Raw genomic sequence first — 20766 nt, 5'->3', positions numbered from 1 at the left:
AAAAGGCATCCAGACTGGACAGAAGCAGCAAAACTCTCTGTTCAGAGAGGTCACCACCTTACTGCAGAAAACCGTAGAGATGCCACTGAGCAAACCACAGTCCGTTGGAGCTAATAAAGTCTGGACCAGAGCCTGATGGGGTGGACCATCATATCCCACAATCTCAGAGGCAGCGATTGGTGGGGCTCTGCAGAGTGGGGCCATCACAGCCAGAACTGAGGCCCGCAACGCAGCCCACGTTGGGGGCAACCTGTCCTGCGCAGGTGCGCTGGGCTGGGCGGGAGGGAGCTGGGCTGGGCCCCAGGCCCCCTGGGGTGGGCCTCCTGCAGGGGGCAGGGGAGGCAGGGACCCAGGCCTCATGGGGCACAGCCACTGTGGACCAGGGCGGGGAGTTCCCCCAGAAGCCCCAGGAAGCGAGCACTGGAGCGATCCCCATGCGCATCCCTGGCCTCGAATGATCCAGTCACAATTTGAAAACTAAAACTGCTTGAAAGCATGGCTCAATTCGGAGGCTCTATCCTGGGGCGGAATCAGGAAACGATGGAACGACCCCAGGTGTGACTGAGTCTGGTCTGGAACACTCCAGCAATCCCAGGGGAAGGGGGATTGCTTCCTCTGAAATAAGGCTAATGTGAGGACAAGGTGCAGCAATGTGGGAGGGAGGCGAACAGGACACCACCCCTCCCCAGCTTTTATGATTTTATTTTAATTCCAGGATCGTTAACATACCCTGTCATACTAGCTTCAGGAGTACAATGTCGTGATACTTTTAAAAGAATGAAGCATGATCTGAGCTCCAGAGCGCCAGCTTCCGGGAAGACCTGCTCCCCAAAGCAGACAGAGGGGAGTGGTTTGGATGCTGCCCACTTGCAGTCACATTTGGTTGACGCAGGCAGCCGGGTCCGAGAACCCAGAGGGAGTCCCGCAGGACCAGCCCAGCGGGTCCCCGGCACCGTGCAGGATAGAAGTCAAACGTGAGCCAGCAGGAGGCGAGCAGAATTTACTGACGGTATGGAGAGAGGACAGGTACAGGCAGTGTCTGGGAGATCCAGAAAGGAAAGGAGAGAGCGTCTCTTCTTTGCTCAGGGTCTGTGGTTTTTATCGAGGATTATGGACTGGTGTACCTGTCCTTTCTGGAACTAGTTAGAACCAGGACAAGGGCCCAGGTGTCCTTCATAAAACAATGATTGCTTGGGACCCTGGGGACTCGGTGTGGAGTTGTCCAGAGCTGGTGGTCTGGAATGTGCCTACGATGGCTTCACCCAGTCCTTCCTTAGGTGTTGTCTGTTGTGCTGGAAGACTCTAAGGAAATCATGAGCTCCTTGTCCTTACAGGGAGGACAGACAACTATCTGCACTATGAGGCCTGTGTGAAGTGGGGGTTCAGGTCCTCGCAAGAGTAGAAGCAGGTAAAGGAGCAAAACCCAGAATTTTATGGAGTCCTCATGGTGAAGCCCGCACCTCCTGGTGAAGCCCGGTTCAGGGTGTGTGTCCCCAGACAACCACAATTTCTGCTTTGCCGACCGGAGCGTGAGGTTCCCGTGCTGTGGCTGACGGCCCTGTTCCTGCTCAGCTTGAATTCAGGTTCCAACTGACTTCAGATTTAAAACAATCTCCCCCATCTCTGAGGGGAAAAAAAAGACAAACCTCAAAAAGAAAGTGTTGTAGGGTCGGCCTTATCATCTAGGACAGGACTTGGGGTTTTCTTGGTTTTGACACTGTTTGACAAGTCTTAGTCAGAAGAGGGGTGACAGCACATGGCGTTAGAAGTACTTAGAACCACAGAGAGGGTTTGAGCTGACGAAAAATGGATGTGTCAAAAGTGAACACACACATCCACACCAAAGCTTGTACACAGATGTTCGTGGCACCTTTATCCACAGTAGCCGAAGAGTGGGTACAGGCCCAACGCCCTTCACAGGGGACATGAACAAATACAATGTGGCACCACACACTCCCCACACAGGAAGAGGTGGAGCAGGGTGGACAACACCGATCCGTCTTTGGCCTCCGTCCTGTTCAGCGAGGATCGAGGATGGTCGACTGCTCCACCCCCCCGGCAGGGAGTCGCCCTGAGCAAACTGAGTAAACCGTGGGGATGGCTGGCTCCGATTTCTGGTCTCAAAGTGCCTTCTCAGTCTGGGGGATACCTTGCCTCCCGCCCCTGCCACAACATAGGGGCACCTGAAACATTACCTGAACGAAGCCAGACACAGAAGGACACCTGTTGCATGATTCTATTTATGGAAATGTCCCAGTAGGCCAATCCGGAGAGACAGAAAATTGATTGGTATTTTCCAGGATCCGGGGCAAGTGGGGGGGGGGGGGGCAGAGTGAAGCGCTAGGATTGGAGGAATGGGGAGCGATTGTTTCACGAGTACTGGGGGGTCTTGAACGTCTGCAGCGGGTCTCCTCATCTGTGGAAGAGGGATGAGAACACTTGCTGCGGAGGCCTAAGCAGGGGTCAGAGGTCGGAGGACCTGCTCAATGTATGGCAACGGTCATGCCTACTGAGGCCCCTGGGCTCACTACCCCCCACCATCCCCTAACCCTCCTACGACGTTGTCCAGGGCAAGGACCCCGGAACGCATGGAGGGAGCCGGCAGCTGCCTGTTGCCCCCATGCTCGGGGCTCCTCGGGGGACCTCCCAGTGCTACCCAGACCCGCTTGCTTCTACTGAAAGTTCCTGCTACTAGAAGTTGCTGGTGATCCATCCAAGGGGATGAGAAGTCAGCGTGCGGTGACCGTCACCGTGTCGCTGGGGAAGTGCATCTCCTTCCTGCCCTGGGGTCCTGTGGGGGGGCAGGGCGGGCCAGAGGCTCATTGCCTCCTGGGGCACCCTGCACTCCCATGCTGCAACCCTCCCAGCCAGGGCTGGCACCGACGGCCCCGGGGCCATCCAGGCACATTTCAAGGGGGCCGGGAAGGGCAGTACTGGCTAGGGGGGTGGGAGGCGCAGTACTGGCGAGGGGGGTGGGAGGCGCAGCTCTGGACACCCACATCAGCCTAGAATATCATCACTGGTGTCTATATACCCAAGAGTTAACAACCCAAAGGACCCAGAAATCCTGCCCGGGCTTGTACTATTTCCACGCGCCCTGGGACGCCCTGGTCACCACCCATCTGGGCATTGGGCCAGCTATTCCTGCGGGGTTATGCCCACCCATCTTTCTTTTCCTTGTTGCTTTGGCAGAACTTTTGGCATACCAAGGACATAAACAGAATTCTGAAAGGGATTCTGAGGCTGCTGTGCGGCGTGGTGGTGGAGCTGGTGAGTCAGGCCACACGTGGGTGGATCGGTAAGAGGAGGTGGCCCCGAGCTTCCTCTTAGAGCAACCGGCCCTGGTATCGAGATGTGGAAAGCTAGGACCTCAAGGGCACCCATTCTCCAACAGTGGGTGGCCCCTACACGGGGGGGAAGGGGGGGCAGGGCCAGTCTGGGGGCACCGCCCTCCGCCGGGTGATCCAGTCCTGGAGCCCATTCTGCCCAAGGCAGCCAGCCACAGGGCCTGGAGGGGCAGCACCCACCTGCCCCTTCCTCTGCCCAGCCCGAGCCCCACCCTGTCCTGAAGCGCAGGGGCTGAGGCGGAGAGGCCGCGAGGGAGGGGGTGCCTGCACCCTGGCCCCCATCCTCCCCCGGATCCGTCCTCAGGGCCTCGGGTCCCTCCCGGCAGGCCCCTGCTGGCATTGCATCTCTCCCTGGGAAGCCACCCCCGTTTCCAGAAGCCCCCAAGAAGACAACACAAAGTGTGTGTGTGCCGTTTATTTCAAGGCCTGGAGCACAGACACGTCCCCACATTGCCGGCAGGGAACGAGAACATGGATACAAAATCTGGAAAATGGGACGGTGGGTCCCGGTGGCACCTCCCCCACATAATTTAAGGCTCGGTGTGTATCTACAGGTGCATGTGCAGATGCTCACGCGCACACGCACGCACACACGCACGCACACGGCGGCACTTGACACAGAAACAGGCGAGACGCCAGACGCTGCTTGCAGCCTGCCTACGATATTGCAATTGCGTTTATTAAAAAAGTGTAAAACGGGAGGACCGTGGATCAGTCCCAGCAAAGTGGCAAACCTGGGCTTCCCTGTCCCAGGGGGTGCTGGGGCCCGTGCGGCCGCCCCCTGCGCACCCCTGCCCTCGCACGCACAGCTGTGCCCAGGTACAGCTGTGCCCGCTCCCCTTGGCACGCCCAGGCTGTGCAAGGTGAGGGTGGGTTCCATTGGTGTATCGTGGGGGTCCCGTCCACCCAGCACAGAAGCAGAGTAAAATCCAAATGTTCCCTCTGCAGTAGCTCCAGTCTACCCTAGAGTCCGAGGGAGGCCCCTCTTAGCGTGACTCGGGCAGTGTGGGCAGGCTCTCAGGATGGACAGCCCTCTGCATCAGGACAGAGGAGGCTCTGGGAACCTCTGGGACTCACGGCTTGCTCCCCCAAAGCTCCCCACTCACCCCGGCTGGGGAGTGACCGCGCAATGCCTGGGCAGGCAGTCCGCCCCTGCCTCCGACGCTCCCACGGGACAAGTGGATGCTGGACCGGGAATGAGCAGGCAAGTTGACCAGGGGGCGAGAGGCATGACGAAAGCTGCACTTGGCTTTAGCATTAAGGCCGGCACTGGGTGGAGGGTCCCACAGGGAAGGTCAGCACCTCCCCTGGAGGAGCCGGTGTGGCCCCCCAGGTCCCTCCTACTATCCTCCTGCTGCCGTGGGCCCCTCTGTCCACAGTGGCCACGCTCGCCATCTCTCTCTTGCCTCCCCGGGCTGGCTGAAAGTGCTAGGTGCCTGGGAGGGAGAGGTGGGCCTGGACGCCCACGCTGCCCCCAAAGGGCTCTCATTTGAGAATGAAGTTAATGAGCAGCTGACACGCCAGGAACACACAGAGCAGGAACCAGGAGCGGGGGTTCTGCAGGAGGCCTGGCGCCGGCACCTGCCTGGCCCTTGCTGTGGAGCTCAGCATGGCTGAGAGGTGCCTGCAACGACGGGAGGATGGTGGCTGAGCCAGGGTGGGCGTGCATCCCTACCTTCAATGGATGGCTTAGTACGCAGGGGTCCCTGGGCACAGATTCCAGGGAAAGGGGCTCATGGCTGGGGGAGCTGGGCCTCTTGCAGCCTCTTTTCCACTCGTGCTGTGACGGGCTGAGCTGGACCACCCTGCCCCAATAGTCTCATGTTGGAGTCCTGACCCAACAGGTCAGATGTGACTCTATTTGGAGAAGGGGTCTTTAAGAAGCTATTCAGTTTAAGTGAGATCATGGGAGTGGGCTCTAATCCAGGGTGACCGGGGTCCTTATAAGAAAAGGACATCAGGACACAGACCTGCACAGAGGGACGACCCCGTGAAGAAGGACCCAGGGAGAGCACAGCCGTCCACACACAAGGAGAGAGGCTTTGGGGGAATCCGGCCCTGCCGGCACCTGCATCCCAGGTGTCGGACTCTGGGACCGGGGGTCAGTGAACGTCTATTGCATAAGCCCCCGTCTGTAGACTATGTCAGGGCCACACCCAGGACACTCGTATCCTCGCCCTGGACTCTGGCTGTACTGTGTGTCTGCAGAAATGTCTGGCTGTTCTCCTGGTTCTCTGCTTCACGGCTGGCCTCCTCTGTGGTGCCAGGCGGCTGACTCGCTCTGACTCCAGTGCGGCTGGGCCAGCCCATGCCTGGACTTCTGGCCCCCAGCTGCTATTTCCCTGTACAGAGCTCAGGGGCTGGCTCATCCTGTTTAAGCAAGCCCCCCTACAGTGTGGCACCCTCAACTCCCGCCCCATCCTCCACCAGCCTGCCCAGGGTAGAGCTGGCTGCCTTCTTCCTGTCCTCCATCCATCAGACCCTCTGCAAACCCCCAGGGTTCTAGTTCTGAGTGACACACGGCCCCCTGGCCTCTGCAGCTCCCTGGCCCCGTCCCCGGGAGCGACACTTACCTGTGCAGCTCCTGCTGGGCCTCCCGGATCGACAGGATGGCCTCGTGCAGTGCCTGCAGCCGCCGCGCCTCCTTCCCGCACCGTGGGCATGGGCTCCCGCCGCCTGGGATGTCCAGCCACCGGTCACGGGACCCAGGGGACAGGGGGTGGAGGGAGAATCAAAGACAAGCCGGCATGTCTGGGGAGCCGGCACGCGGGGTCCCGGGGTCGTGCCCGGCTTGGCCCCTGCCCCACCTCTCGGGAGCCTTCAGGTGAAGCTAACAACACGGGGAGTCGAGGGGCAGGCATAGAGGGAACCCCCAAGCTCAGCTGCCCTCTAATAAGCCCTGGGAGACAGAAATGGCAAGGCACAGCTCATGCACCTAGAGACGGGGACAAAGTCGGGGAGGAGCCGGCACACCCATGAGGACGACAGGAGGCACAATCAGATGGTCAGCCCTGCCCCTTGCACCGACCCTGCCAGCCAAAGGGGGCGCCGCGCCGTATGAGTGCAGGGCTGGGGACCGCTGCCCTCCGCAACCCTGGTCTGCCCCTGGGCTCAGGGAGGCGTGGAGGACCCTGGGAGGACGGTCAAGGTGCGCCATACACCTGCCCAGGGAAGGTGCTTCTCTGGCTTTCTCCCACCCTGCAGAGTAGCCGGCCCGGGAGGGCTCACCGGAAATGAAGTCGTGGCTGTCCCCCTCCCCCTCCTCCTCCTCTTCCTCCTCCTCCTCCTCCTCCTCCTCCTCCTCCTCCTCCTCCTCCTCCTCGTCTGAGAGCTCTGGGCAGGACTCGGGTGTGGAGCTGCTCTCGGTGACCTGGCTGTGGCCAGAGGGCTGGTCGCTGGCCTTGCGGAGCCGCCGGTCTGGGCCAGGCCCCTGAAGAGAGACGAGCCACTGCAGCCGGGGGCTCACCCAGGTCCACCACAGCTGCGCCCGCGGGGCCAGGATGTGCCGGCCTTGGGGACAGGGCCGCTCTAGAAGATGTGGCTGTGGACGGTTCTGACTCGGGGGCCATGACAGCAGGTCCCGTCCCACCGTCTGAGCTGACAGCTAGGCCTCCCCCAATGCTGAGGGGACCTCTCCAGCGGGACCTCCGATAGCTCCCCAGAGCACAGGGGTGGCCGAGCCGTGGCTGACTGGAGGGGGTGAGGGGGATGCAGGGGCATCCAGGTGGGTGGGGGCCTGTGGAGGGGGTGGGGCCGCCTGGCCTGAGGGGCTACAGCAGGTGGGGGGGGACGACACATGGGCAGTGAGATACTGTGACCCTTGCTTGCTGGGAAATTGGGGCCACCGGGCAAGAAGGGTCATGCCCGTTCTGCCCGCGTGATCACTGGCCTCCCACCATGTGCAGGGGAGGCAGCTGGCCTCACACAGAACCTGTGGCCTCCGCCCACGTGGCACCAGGGAGGACACGCCAGGCCTCCTCACAAGTTGCACCCTGGTGTTTGTCTCAGGAGACCTCTTGCAGGCCTCCTGGAGCCTCCCCGCTTCCCGCCTTGCCTCCCCTCAGCACCCCTGCAAATGCAGGCTCCGCCTTCTCCTGGCTGAGCAAGCCCCCAGGCTGCCCTGAGCCTCAGCTTCCTCCTCTGCAGACTGGCACCGTGTGCTCTTGGCACCACGGAGGGCGGCTCCAGGGAGCAGGGGGCCCGGCTGGGCGGGCGGGGGGGGGGGGGAGTGCGTGGGGGAGGGGCAGGCAGGTAAGAGTGAGGGTGGGAGAGACGGCCTGACAGTCCCCTCCTACTGCGGAAGTTGACCCCGGGCAGGGACCCTGGGGGAGCTGACCTGGTGCCTGGGCCCCGGACTGCCCAGGAAGGTGGTCTGGTGGGCCATGGTCTCCCGCCGCACTGTGTGCAAGACCCCATCTTGCTCAAACTGGGCGATGTCCTTCAGGGGGTCCCAGGGGCTACGACTGGAGGGTCCAGAGGGCATCTGTTGGCAGGGGCAGTGGCCCCTGGGAGGAGGGGGCCCCATCTCGGCCCAGCCCCAGCTTCCCAGCAGTGGCCAGAGCCCCAGAGAGGACCTACTGCCGGGGCCAGCCAGTGAGCCCCCACAGGAACCCCTCCTCCCCCATCACTCGCCCCTCCAGGGGAGCCCCCCAGCCGCACTCACTCCTCATGCCGGTAGCGCCACTCCTGGGTGGCGGGGTCCAGCCGGAACAGCTGTGGTTTCCAGGGCACGAGGTTCTGCTGGCGCTCGCGGATCCGCTGCCGCTGCATCTCCTCCAGTGAAGACTTCTCCTGTGTGGCCTTGTGCTGGTCGCCCTCGCCAATGGCCCTGGTGACGTGCTGCCAGAGCCTGGGGGTGGGGCACCTGCTCTGAGCAGGTGACCTGGACGGTCCCACCCCCTGGGGGCCGGAGGGGAGGCTTAGAGAGCAACCTCCACTTGCTTGCCTCTAGGGACAGGGAACTCACTCTCTCCTGGGGAGCCTGAGTGTCTTAGAGCGCTGGTGATTCAAAGTGAGGTGGTTCTCCTCGACCCTGAGCTCATACCCCCACCGGCAGGGTACTCCCTGTGGAGCAGCTGGGCATCTGCTGTTCCCAGGCCTCATTCCCTCTCCCTCAGCTGCCCCAGCAGGACATGGCGTCTGTCATGGGGGGGTCCCCTCTGGTCCACCCCTCCCTGCCAGGGGCACCCCAGGTCACGCTCGCTGCACAGAAACCCTGCCCAGCCACGCCAGACCTGGGTCTGGGAATCCGACAGGTGCCCGCGGGCGCCTCACCTCTCCGACTCCAGCTCTGTCTGGTCTTCCAACAGCACCGTGTGCCTCTTCAGCCTCTGTCCCCGGACCTCCCTGCTCGGGTTCCAGAAGAGCTCCATGCTTCCTCGGCCCTCCTCCTTGAGGAACACTTCTCGGTCCTGCCCCAGACGGCCCAGGCAGGAACAGAGAGGTTGGCCCCGCGGCTGTTCCTATGCCCGCGGGCCCGCCTGTGCCTGCCCCGGACGGCAGCATCTTACCCAGTGCCCGCTGAGACGCGCGACGACCTCCTCCCCTGACGTGATCTTCCCCGAGATCTGGTTGATGCTGGTGCTGCCCCCAAAGAAAGGCTGTGGGGACACCCCGAGACAGGGCTGGTGAGGGGCCGGCGGCCTCCCCAGCGCCCTGGCGCCCGCAGTGAGCTGGGGAGGAGGAGGCCCCTTCCTCACGAGGTGCCGGCTCTCAGCCCCTGGGACGTGGGAGGCCGGCCTGGATGGGACCCAAAGCTGGAGGCTGCCACACTCGCCCAATGCCTCAGCTTGAGCTCAAGGATGCAGGGGGCCTACCAGGCCTGTGCGTCCCATGGCTGGGAAGGGGTCTGGGCCTGTCCTGGCTCCGCTGTGCGGCCTGCAGGAGCCCCTTCCTCTCTCTGGGCCCTGGCTATGCTACGGAGAGCCGCCCCCTCCTGAGTGCATCTGCTCCAGAAACCATCCCTGGGGTGCGGAGGGGGCCCCCCCGGCCCGAGCCCACTCTGCTCAAGGCCCTCCAGTGGCTGAAGTGCTACCTTGAGCTTGAATTCCAGCTCAGCTTGGAAGTTGGTCTTCTCACACTCGATGGTCACTCTCCCGCCCAGCTCCATGGTCATGGCGCCATACAGGATCCCTGAAACACAGTCTCCTGCTCAGTCCTGGCACTGCGTCCCCACACAGCACCGCTGACCCGGAGGAGGCCGGTGTCAGAGCCTGGGGGAGAGGACAGGAGCCCCCGGGGGCAGAGTCTCTGGGATGGAGAGGAGCTGGTGGGGGCGGGAGGCAGAACCCGGCCCACGCATGTTTCCTCAGTGACCCTCTGCCCCCAGGGCCTCTGCCCGAGAGTTGCTCTGTCCAGGGAATGTCCTGCCCTTGGCAGGTTCCTTCCTCCAGGACACCCTTTCCAGGCTCCCAGGGGCCCCACTGCCCCCATGAAACGCTCATTACCATCTGTCATTTGCTCTGTAGTTCGGGCCCCAAGGTGGGCTCCTCCATCTTCCCTGCTCGCTGCTGCGCCCAGGACTGGCCCGGTGTGTTTGTTTAAACTAATACATGCATTATATATATATTTATTAAAGATTACACTCATCTATTTATTTGACAGAGAGAGAGCACAAGAGCAGGGGGGAGGGGCAGAGGGAGAAGCAGACTCCCCGCTGAGCAGGGAGCCCGATGCCGGACTCGATCCCAGTACCCCGGGATCATGACCTGAGCAGAAGGCAGACGCTTAACCGACTGAGCCCCCCAGGCGCCCCTAATACAAATATTTTTTAATTAATGAAAGAAAGAACGAATCTTATGTTTCTTGCCATGTGGAGGACTTAATCTAACTAAAGAGAAGAGCTGTGTGTATTATAAAACACTTGGACGTGTGGGATAGAATGAAAAGATAAAAAAGGCAAGCCCAGGGAAAGAGCAGAAGGGCTGGGGGTGCCCCCAAATCCCACCAGTGCACAGGATGGGAGCCCCATGCTCCTGCGTGCGGCTTTCCCCGGGAGCCGTCCAGGATGCTCGAAGTGGGAGAGGCAGCTGGAGGGCAGGGGGTGCGGGGATCGAGAGAGAGAGAGAGAGAGAGAGAGAGAGAGAGAGAGAGAGAGAGACGCCAGCTTTCTCTGACTACACCTGCTTTTGTAGTTTCGAACTTTGGATCCAGGTAAATACTGCATTTCCATAATGACCTACAAAATGAAATCACAAAAGCAACTGGGAGCAAAAGGAAAATGAAACAAAACAAAAAGGAAGTGGGTGTCTGCCTGGTGGTGTGATACTGGAGGGGGGTTATTCCTGCTGAGTTTACAAATCCCATTGGGGTATGCTTAGGACAAATCAATCCCCAAAAGGAAACGGCGGCTTCCGGCTGTTTGCAGCCTCGGCTTGTTGGGGGTAGGGCTGGTTAGTGTTACTCTGACTGTGTGTGGGAAGTGGTTAAGGGAGAGTAACAACAGCCCAGAGCGGTGTTGTTTACAAAGGGGCTTTCCCGCCAGGGTTGGGGGTGGGGAGGGGGGACGCAAGGGGAGAGGGGGGAGACGGTTCAGCTGTCAGGCCAATGGGTTACAGACACCCACCCTCTTGGATCCGGATTGGAAACCTGTAAACTCATGATCCATTTTAATCTTAAAAAAAAAAGATGCTTATGTTTCTTTTACTGGAAAGTTTTAGAAACAATGACAAAACCACTCTTAAGAAGCAGATCTGGTTTGCGGTCTGTGACAGAAGTGGGCTCTTGTGACAGGAAGTGGGCGTTTTGAGTTGAAAACATTGTCAGACAACATTCCAGGCTAAGAAGTCATCAAAGAGCCAGGGTGAACCCTCAACAAACAAACAAGGACAAGAGCATCCCGCTGAGGGCGCCGGCCGGGGCTCTGCCCTCCTGGTGGGTGGGGGGCCTCTCACCTTTACAGTGGGCATAGGGCATGGTGAGGGTATAGTCCTCTGCCAGGTTCAGGAAGGTGAGCGTGGCCTTGCCGTCCAGCAGAGCCGACAGAGAGTTCCCTGGAGGGATGGGGTGGTGGTGGGTGGGACCAGTGAGCAGACATGGGACCTCAGGACCCGGGGGCCCACCCCCTAAGTCACACGGTCTGAGCTCCCTTCTAGCAGGTGCAAAGCATTCCCGGTCCCTCCAGCCGGGTGACCGTGGGGCAGCTGGGCCTCTCACCTAAGCTGTGGGTCACTTCACCTCCCTGACACTCAGATTCTGGAAAAGCGCCCTGACCCAAGGCGCACAAGGCCCGGCTCCCAGGGAGGGCTTCTGAGGCTAGAGGCTGCATGCAAACCCCTGCTCTGATTGTCACCCCCCCACCATGGAACTCCTGTGGCCCCGGAACGGTTCCGCTCTGTGCTGACACAGCACGTGTGATGTGGCCGGGCCAACCGCGCAGCAGGGTCTTATCACGCAGGTTCTCGCCCACAAGCGGTGCCCCCTCTACGGCTCGGCGGGGGGGGGGGGGGGGGCTGCGGGCTCTGCCTGGCTCCAGGTCCCTGACCCGGAGAGGTGGGGAGGGAGAGAAACCTGGCCACCGCATCCGGGGGCCCAGTCCTCCCCCCATCTCCCCCAGGCCCCGGGAGATCCCAGGGGAGCCCCGCCCCCCACTCACCGTAAAACCGGGACTTAGCCGCGATGCTGCCACTAATGCAGAAGCCGTCCTTCCGGTTGCTGACGTGGAAGGCGGACACGGGAGGGTGGTGGGACACCTGCGGGCAGAGAGGCACTCTGGAATGGCCCCGGGGGAGGAGAGAGCCCGGCTCCCTGATGAGCAGCCCCCCTCCCCCTGCCCACCTTGTCCCTCCGGGCCCCCGGAGTGGCGCGGGGCCATTCCCGCTCTCACTGCTGCTTAGGGAAGCGGACACTGAGTCGTGGGCCTAGTGGCCATCTGCAGAATGCCCTGGGGGGACGGGATGCACGGACCCCTCCCGAGGAAACCCTTCCTGCTGTCACAGTGCTGGGCCTGCATCTCCTGGGGGAATCTCAATGGGTGGGGGGGGGCACCCAGAACGCGCACAGGGCTCAGACTCTGCCGGCTGAGGAGCCCGGTGTCCAGACTGGGGGCGGTGGGGGCCTTGCCTGCTCCGCTATGTAGAAGGTGTGGCTGTTGGTCTGGGGATGGAACCAGCAGCAGCGGAAGGTCTCCCCCAGGATGGGGTTGTAGGGCTTCTTGATCCCCTGCAAGCAACAAATGGAAAGCTCATGTGAGGAACCAGGTGGGCCACGGACCCACGTGGGATGGGGTGTGGACCGAGGGGCAACGTGGGAGGCTGGCTGCCCATTGCCCACACCCCCAGGTGCCCACAGGGAGGCAGTCTCTAGATGGGAGGGCCTGGTTTGCCACCAGCACCTGGGGACTGCACCCCACTGTGCTCTGGAGAGAACATGCTTTGCCCGTGGTTCACATTCTGAGGGGCAGCCCATGAGATGTCCTGTCTGGTTCTTGGCTCCCAGGGGGACCTGAGACCCTCCCTAGGTCGTGCTGTCCCTGAACTTTGGACAGAACTGGTGCACAATCTGTTCAAGGCCCCAGTGGCTTCTACTGACCGTTTCATAAAATCCCAAATCCCACAGGCCTTCTCCCCTGTCCCCCGCCTCCCCTTCAGCCCCACTCACCACCTTTCTGCTCCCCAAATGGCCCAAGTTCGTCCCCACTGCAGGGGGAGCAAGCTCCCCCCACTCAGGAGAGCCCTCCTTCTGGGGCTCAGACCCCCTGATCGGGTTGGAAGCAGCCGGCTGCCCCTTCGCGCCACCCGCCAGGCGCATCACTTCGAGCTGTGTGCGCGCGCGCACGCGTGTGTGAATCTGTGTGCGTGTGCACACGTGTGCTTCCCCCTGGAAACGAGGCTCCACGAGCACTCAGTGCCTGCAGATGCCCAGGGAGGACACCTGCTGCCGCCCCTGAGAACCGCGTCTGCGCTCGGGCCTCAGTGTGACTCTGGGCCGTCGCTCGCCCGCCCCTGCCCAGCCCTGGGCCTCAGTTCCCCACATGCACAGTGAAGTGGAAACAGAACGATGCTATCACGCTCGCACAGCCCGGAACCACCGGGCGCCACGGTGGCCAGGGGAGGGGGTGGGGCTGCGGGCCCCTCCTCTCACTACCTCCCCCCTCCCCCCAGCACCCTGCGCTCAGCAGAGCCTGAGTTTTGGGTTCTCAAAAAGTCTCTATGACTACGAGACACACCATGAAAACCACAGGTCCCAGGGGCTCCTCCAGGTGCAGGGTCGAGAGCCCCTTTCCCAGCACCGCTGTGTGTGGTCGCTGTTTCTCTGAGGTGTGGAGGTCCCGCTTGGGCCCTGCAGGGAACTGGGACCACCCCTGTGGGCCTGGCCTGGCTAGGAGGACCCTGGGTGGTAGGTCAGGGTGCTGCCCCCATGTCTGAGGATTGGGGGCCGCGGCGGGGACCGTGTGGGGTCAGGGTGGCCCCAGGCTCTCCGAGGGGCAGGGAGCTATGGGGCCGGGGGGACGGCGCGCTGGGCCTCCCTTCTCACCTTGGGCTTCTTGTAGAAACCAGACAGATACCACTGCAGCACCAGCTTGATGCGGCTGTAGGCGTCCCCCTCCAGAGCAGCCCTGGGACAGCACGGGAGAACGACTCATCCCGGGCCGGGTCCCCGGCCACCCTCTTCCCTATCCTCCTTCCATCCCGCCCTCCACCCGCTGGTCACGGGCCCCTCCTGTCCTGCCCAGCCCCAGGGCCGTGGGGAGTCTCCCAGCCTCCCACAGGGACCCGAACTCTCCACCTAACCAGAGGGCCTGGGCAGGCAGGGTGTTGCCGGCTCAGGGCTGGCAGGGTGCCTCTGCCTTCAGGAAGGCCTCCGGGAGCTCCTCTGCATGGGCTCTTTCCAGCCTTTCCAGCCTTCGGGCTTCAGCTTGAGGGCACTGAGGCCAGGGCCCAGAACTCAGGACACCAGAAGGTGCTGGGGGCTGCCCACACTCACCTTTGATGGTGGGGCCCTGACCTGACACGCAGCTGCCCCCCCCCCCCCCCCCCCCCCGCCCCCATGAGCTGCTCCTGGTCTTAGAGACTGGGCCCACTAGCAGGCTGAGCCAGCAGGGACCATGGATGGAGCTCAGCCCTGGGCCCCAGGGCCCCTCCGGAAACATCCATGGCCGGGGGGGATGGGTAGGGGCAGGGGCCAAGGGAGGCTGGGGTCTGTGGTGTGCATGGGTGCGTAGGGCACCCCCGCTCGCTCACCTGGACAGCAGGTCGGCGTGGTAGTAGTAGTCAGAGAGCTTGTCGAGGAAGGAGCGGGGCTCTAGGACGAACGTGGGCAGCACCACGCGGGACAGGTCCATGCCCGGCCGCAGCTGCCTCAGCAGGACCCATATGAGACTCTTGTTCTCTTCCGACACGGTCTCTACCTGGGATGCCTGGCCCAGCTGCTGGCAGAGGGGCTGCGGTCAGGCCCCAGCTCCGCGCCGCCCGGGTTGCCGCCAGGTGGGGGGGACAGCGGCGGCTGGCTCTAGCTGCAGGAGGTGCCCCTCCGCGGCCCGGCCCCCGCCACCCGGCCAGCCAGTCCTGCCCTGTCTGACCCCTGCCCTCCCTTGGCAAGGGTCCCACCCCCGCCCAGAGGGGCCCGTGCGGGCCCAGGCCAGCTCCTGAGGAGGCCTGGAGCTGGATTCGGGCACAGGAGGCAGGGCGTGTCTGGGCTGCCCGTGCACCCCCCTTCTTGCTCCCTAGGCCGCCTCCTTGAAGTGGCCCCTGCCGTGGGCGCCCCTGCCTCACAGAGGGGACAGCTGACTTGCCCGAGCTCTCAGAGCTGGCGTGAGGCAGAGGTGGGATGTGAACTCAGGGCTGTCTGTGTTTGTGGCCCGACGGCAGCCACCCCCAGGGAGGAGCAGGATCTGTCACCACCCTGCTGGGCCACCTTCAACAAGTTGCTTTGCCTCTCTGTGCCTGCACGCCTGTCCTGAGGTTTCCTGCCGGGTCTCCCCAGGTTACCCTATGGAGCCGAGCCTCATCTGTGCTCAGCCTCTGAAGGGTCCCTCGGGCTGCCCACTCTCTGCCTCGAGCCCCTCGCGGGCACCATTTCCCCCCATCACGGGCCCGTCCCTACTCCCAGCTGCCAGCCCCACGGTGCTGTCAGAGGTGAACTGGGACCCGTCCGTCCACCTCCCATGTGTCCTGAACCCGCCACCTGGCCCTTCTCCATGGCTACCTGGGACCAAGGCCTCTGGGGAACTGCTCCTCCCTAGCGGGCCCCAGGCTTCTACCTCCGCCCCTCAGCCTTCTGAAGGCCTCGCCTGGACCCCAGGGGTCCCCACCTAACCCCCCCCAGTGGTTTTCCCAACACCCTCAGCCAAGCCCTAACGGACCACCTGTGCTCCCCGAGTTGTGGCCACCCTGATCTGCTCCCCCAGCCCCCGGGGCGCTACAGGCCCCCCCCCACCGCCCGAGGGGCCGGCCAGGCTCTGCAGCCTCCGTCTGCTTTGGGGAGGCCAGTGAGGTACAGGGGGACACCCAGCTCTCCAGGGGGGCGGGCTCTCACCTCCCCGAACTCCTCGTGGACCTGCTCCACGTACATGGTCCCCCTTGGCACGGGGCCCTCCAGGGTCTCTGACTGGGCGCTCCCGCTCTCGTTGGTCTTCCCGCTGTGGTTGTGAGTCTCGTTATCCGACTCCTCGGCGTTCTCTCTCTCCGACTTGTCTGAGAAAGCATCGTTCTCCAGGGAGGACCCGTTCAGCCTGGAGGGGCAGATGGCACTGTGGGTCCCCGGTCAGAGGCGCGGCCCGGGCGCCTCCACCCCTGGGGAGTGAAGGAGGCCTGCCTCCTGATCTGAGGTTGGGGTGGCCAGACTCCACGGTGCTTGGTCCCCCCACCCACATACAAGGAGACCCCTCATATCAGTCCCAGAGACAGCCAGGGTCCTGGGGGTCCCCAGCAGGAAGGGGACCTGGGCTTCTGGGAGGGGCCAGCCCTTGCCCGCCACACCCCTGCTCACGGGCACAGGTCCTGGTCGTGGATGGCGGCCGAGGGGGGCAGCCCACAGAGCGAGGGGGGCGACGCGTCTGGCGAGGATCCGGGCTCCCCGTCACGGCCCTGCTTGCACGTGCTGAGTCGCAGGAGGCTGGAGCATCGTAGGGCCAGCTCCAGGGCATCCAGCCAGCAGCGGCCTGCAGGGCGGCACGGGGTGAGTCCACTGCAAGCCCAGGGAGGCCCCCCTCTGCCAGAGACACCCCTGTCCCTTCCCCGTCCTCCTGGGGCATGGGTACCGCTGCCGCGCAGGTGTGCATGCATGTGAGTGTGTGTGTGGGGGGGGGCAGATGTGAACAAGGACGAGGCCTTAGCCGGCAGGCCCGAGCCAGGAAGAGATGCGTGCCTGGAGGAAGACGCCCTTCGGAGGATGCTCACGGCACTCCCTCAAGGTCACACCTTAGCAAGACTCAGAGCCTCAATTCCACCCGGACACCCGTAGCTTCTGTATATGGAGTTGGGGGGGAGGGCCCTACGTCATGAGAACTGCCTGCCATAGGTCTCAGGGGGCACGGGGGGCCCCGCGGGCCTGTAGCACAGAGCCGGAGGGTGGGGGGCAGGCTGGGGAGGGGGCTGGAGCGTCGTGGAGGGAGGGCTGGCCAGGGCCTGAGAGAGGCAGCTCCAGAGGGTGGAGAGTGGATGGACCAGGAGGGCAGTGGGCGACCCGAGGCAGAGCCGGCCAAATCCTCCCATCCCTGCTGCCTTCCCGGTGGAGGCTGCCAGAGGGTTCGACCAGCACCACCTCCGTGTCCCCGGGGGTGTTAGCAGCTTTGGGGACATGTGTCCACCAGGGTGCCCCCCGATGTCCCGGTGTGATTACTAACGGCGGCCCCTCCACGCAGAGGCATCGCCCCATTAAGTGCTCTTCTGGGGAGCACAGCTGGGGCCTGGCATGGGGAGGCAAGCGTCTGCGGGGAGGGTGGCCCTGGTTCTACAGGGTTTCACTGCAGGCCCAGCCTGGGCTGAACGTTCGTGGGGCAGAGGAGGGGGTGACAGGAGCAGGCCCTGCGGGACACCCCTGAGCGGGGCACGCCTCGTGGCTACCACAAAGGACTAGACACCCTAATGCTCTGCATCCTTTGAAGCCCCCCCCTCCTCCAGGAAGCCCACCCTCATACCCACAGGGGCTGTGGGCCCTCCCTCCCCGCTCACGGCCCCCAGCCCATCAGGGACCCAGCTCATGCCTCAGCCCCATCGGCCTCGTCTGACAGCTGATTTTCTCTCCCCCGCGACTGCGGGCTCCCAGAGCGCGGGCGGTCCCTCCCGGAGCGTGGACGTGGCGTCTGCCCACCAGGGGCTGGTGTAGCACCAGCGGGCGGGCCACCAGCTCCGGGCTCTGGGCCCTGAGGGCCTGGACGGGGGCAGCCGCATTTACCCGGAGCAGCCACTGGAGGGCGCTCCAACAGCGTGCACTGCATCGGGGCACTTCGGATTCCCCACCCAGGCCTGGCCCTCCTTGCTGGCAGGTGGCCGGGGCCCCGTTTTTGTCACACATTACATGTAGACGGTACCGGGAGAACCCACCGATTCAGTGGTGCCCGGCAAGCGCTTGGCGCACAGTAGCTGTGATCTGAGGACTTTAAATCAGGTCATCAGGTTGTCCTGACAAGTGGGGAGCCGGGCGCTACTATTCATGGTTTACTTTGGGGAAACTGAGGCTCAGGGAGGTACTAGCAAGGGGCAGGCCTGCCTGGCGCGAGCCCGGGCTTGTCCCGTGGCATCTGGCCATCTCCTTTCTTGGGGGGCATTGGAAGGGACTGATAGTGGTCACGTGCACCCGTTTGTAAGTCGGCCAGGGCGCCCATGTTGTGCGGGGTCACCAGGGAGACCCGCAGGGCAGGCGGGGACTCACCGTCCGACTCAGAGGCAGCCCTGAAGATCAGGTAGCTACTGGGGAGGGGCTGCGTGATGGAGCCCACACTCTCGCCCTTGGGGCCCTGGGGAGACAGAGATCCGGTGTCACCTGGGGGGGGGACACCCAGGTCACGCAGACTCACGCAAACCCCCACTGACACACACGTGGCCGCAGGCCCGCCAGCCACCCGGGAGCAAGAGAGGAGAGGGAGCTGGTGGCTCCGTCCACGGCTCTCTAGCTCCGGACTCCCCCTTTTAGCATGGCCGGAACCAGCACACGCACATTCAGGATGCCCACTTAAATTCAGATCTCAAGAAAGAATACAGCTTTGTCCAGTAGGAGTGTAGCCCATGCAATATTTGGGACATACTTATACTAAAAAGAACTATTCGGTGTGTGTCTGAAATCCTAATTTAACTGGACATTCTGGCTTTCATCTGGTAACCTGACTCCCGTTGGTCCTGGGCCGGGCAGCTCCCAGTTAGGAGGCTGGGTCGGGGAGGTCCGGGCTGGGAGCAGCTGCTCACACGGCCCCGTCCCTCAGCCCCACCGAGGATCCACCTGGAGGGCCAGGGACCACATCTGATCCCCAGTCCCCGAGGGACCCACCCCACGGCCCCCCGCAGCTGGGTGGTGACGGGCCCATCCGGAACCCCGAGGTTCGCCTCCTGGCCCGCCCCCCAGCGCCGGCCTCCCACACGGTGTCCACAGGCCTCACTCCTCCCCCGGGGCCCGACCCCCTTGACCCCGGGGTGCCCCGCTGCCGTACCTTCACAGCCCAGACGGACTGGTCCAGCGGGTGGAAGAGCTTGAAGCAGAAGCCGTCCTTCTTGGAGGGCCGCTCGATGAGCTCACAGCAGTGCAGCAGGACTGTGCCTACCCACTGGCCCACCTTGGGCGTCTTGTAGATGAGCAGCACCCCCGGCTTCAGCACGCACCACAGTCTGGTCCAGCTCTTCAGGGTCCCCCGGATCTGCGGGGAGGGGCGCCGCTGTTGGGGAGGCCGACACCCCAGGGGCACCTGGACGGTGTGGGGGGCGGCGCTGGGGGGCGGGCAGAGTCCTCTTTTGGCTTGTACGAGGGGCGCACAGACGCTAGGGAATTGTACAAGGAGCGCATAAACGACAGCGAATCCAGAGAAAGGCACTGAAGCCAGGAACGCATTTACTGGGGAGGCTCAAGGCCAGGGTCAAGGCCCTCCGGGGGTCCCGGGAGGAGCCAGCCACAGACGTGACGTGACTGTCGTCAGCTCTGCAAATCGTGAAACTTGTCATTTCTTTTCTCATTCCAAAGAAAAAAATTCACTTTTGTACCTCATTTTTTATTCATAATTTTGTGGGGGGGAGAAAAGGAGCCCATGGGGACCCAGGTCCTCGGCAGATGACCCAGTGCTGACAGGCCTGTCCTGTTTGCCCTCTGAGGCAACCCCAGGATTCGGCAGCTTTCCCTCCACCACGGGGGGCATGGAGACAAGTCCCTGGGGCTCAGTGAGGTCTGAACCCCAAGCCGAGAAGCCAGAGTGCAGCCTCCCCCGCTCTGTGCCCCAGCCCAGGGCTCCGTGCGCATCCTGGGACCCCATCTGCGGGCCAGGACCCCCACCTCAACTGGACATAGGATCTCTGCAGATTTAAGGAGGTGAAGATGAGGCCACACTGAAGTGGGGTGACATGTGGACACAGACACACAGGGGCCACGCGAAGGCAGAGGGTGGAGGGGCGCGTCCAGCAGCCCAGGGAAGCCTGGGCCCCCAGAAGCTGGAGGAGCAGGAAGTGTCCCCCCTTAGCGCCTCCGGAGGCCTGGGGACAGTGGGTCTCGAAGCCCCCAGCTCGTGGTCCCTGGTCAGGGCTGCCACAGGACGCTGACACAGATCACAGTCCCAAACACGCCGAACTGCCTCCTGACTGGAGGTGGAGGTGGCCAAGCCCGGGACACCCACCTGCCTGCCCCGCTTACCTTGAGACTGTCAGCCATGATGACCACGCTGGGGTCCGTCAGGGCGCTGAACAGCTGCTTCGTGGCTCGCTTCTTCTCCTGCCGGTAGTTCTCTTTCTGTGCCTGGACCCCGGGCACCCAGCGGGCAGGTCAAGGGACAAGGCCCGGGCTGGCCCCCGCCCCGGCTCCTCCCACCTGCCGCGCCCCCACGGTCCAGCCCGGGGTGGGGGGTGGTGAGGATAGGGGCAGGGAGAGGAGAGGAGAGGAAGTGGGGGGGGCGGGAGGTGGCCAGGACGTGGCCTGCCCCCTCCCTTTGGCAGGCTGGGGTGTGGTGACCTCACTGGCCCATTCCTCTGGCACGTGACATACTTGTGTCCCCTTCCTGGGCCCGTGCGCACCTTGAGAGCTTCCTTTTTGGTGACCTTGGCTGTTGGGGACACACATTCCTTGTCGGACCCATTGTACAGCCTGTATTCTGCCTGCAAGAGAGACTCAAGTCGGGGGCAGAAGGGGCATCAGTGTGCGGTCTGGGGCTGCAGAGGCCTGGGGGGCGGCCGGGGGGGCTTGAGGTCCGAGAAAGGTGCTCCTGTCCTTCACCACGCAACACCCTCTGTTCGGCTCACCAGCGATGCCAGGGGTGGGGGGTACAGGGATGGAGGACTCGGGGTAGCCA

General features: G+C 63.2%; 1 protein-coding gene across 1 annotated transcript in view; it reads right to left on the bottom strand.

Annotated features, from left to right (window-relative positions):
* Positions 1–3747: 3747 nt before the first annotated feature.
* Positions 3748–20766, bottom strand: part of OSBPL5 (oxysterol binding protein like 5) — a 51197-nt gene continuing 34178 nt past the window's right edge. The window contains exons 4-22 of the mRNA XM_035013509.1: positions 20492–20572; positions 20115–20216; positions 18931–19134; positions 18159–18243; positions 16275–16446; positions 15822–16017; positions 14528–14712; positions 13821–13902; positions 12408–12506; positions 11941–12037; positions 11240–11338; positions 9382–9479; positions 8858–8947; positions 8622–8758; positions 8011–8196; positions 7684–7810; positions 6657–6777; positions 5921–6038; positions 3748–4971 (exon numbers count right to left, since the gene is read on the bottom strand). Coding sequence (XP_034869400.1) covers positions 4833–4971; positions 5921–6038; positions 6657–6777; positions 7684–7810; positions 8011–8196; positions 8622–8758; positions 8858–8947; positions 9382–9479; positions 11240–11338; positions 11941–12037; positions 12408–12506; positions 13821–13902; positions 14528–14712; positions 15822–16017; positions 16275–16446; positions 18159–18243; positions 18931–19134; positions 20115–20216; positions 20492–20572 — 2418 coding nt within the window. The 3' untranslated portion in view covers positions 3748–4832. The remainder of the gene's footprint in view (positions 4972–5920; positions 6039–6656; positions 6778–7683; positions 7811–8010; positions 8197–8621; positions 8759–8857; positions 8948–9381; positions 9480–11239; positions 11339–11940; positions 12038–12407; positions 12507–13820; positions 13903–14527; positions 14713–15821; positions 16018–16274; positions 16447–18158; positions 18244–18930; positions 19135–20114; positions 20217–20491; positions 20573–20766) is intronic.

This window comes from Mirounga leonina, unplaced genomic scaffold, assembly GCF_011800145.1.
Source record: "Mirounga leonina isolate KUSES-001 unplaced genomic scaffold, KU_Mleo_1.0 Mir_166, whole genome shotgun sequence".
Classification (NCBI taxonomy): domain Eukaryota; kingdom Metazoa; phylum Chordata; class Mammalia; order Carnivora; family Phocidae; genus Mirounga; species Mirounga leonina.
This window is presented reverse-complemented; position numbering and strand designations above follow the sequence as displayed.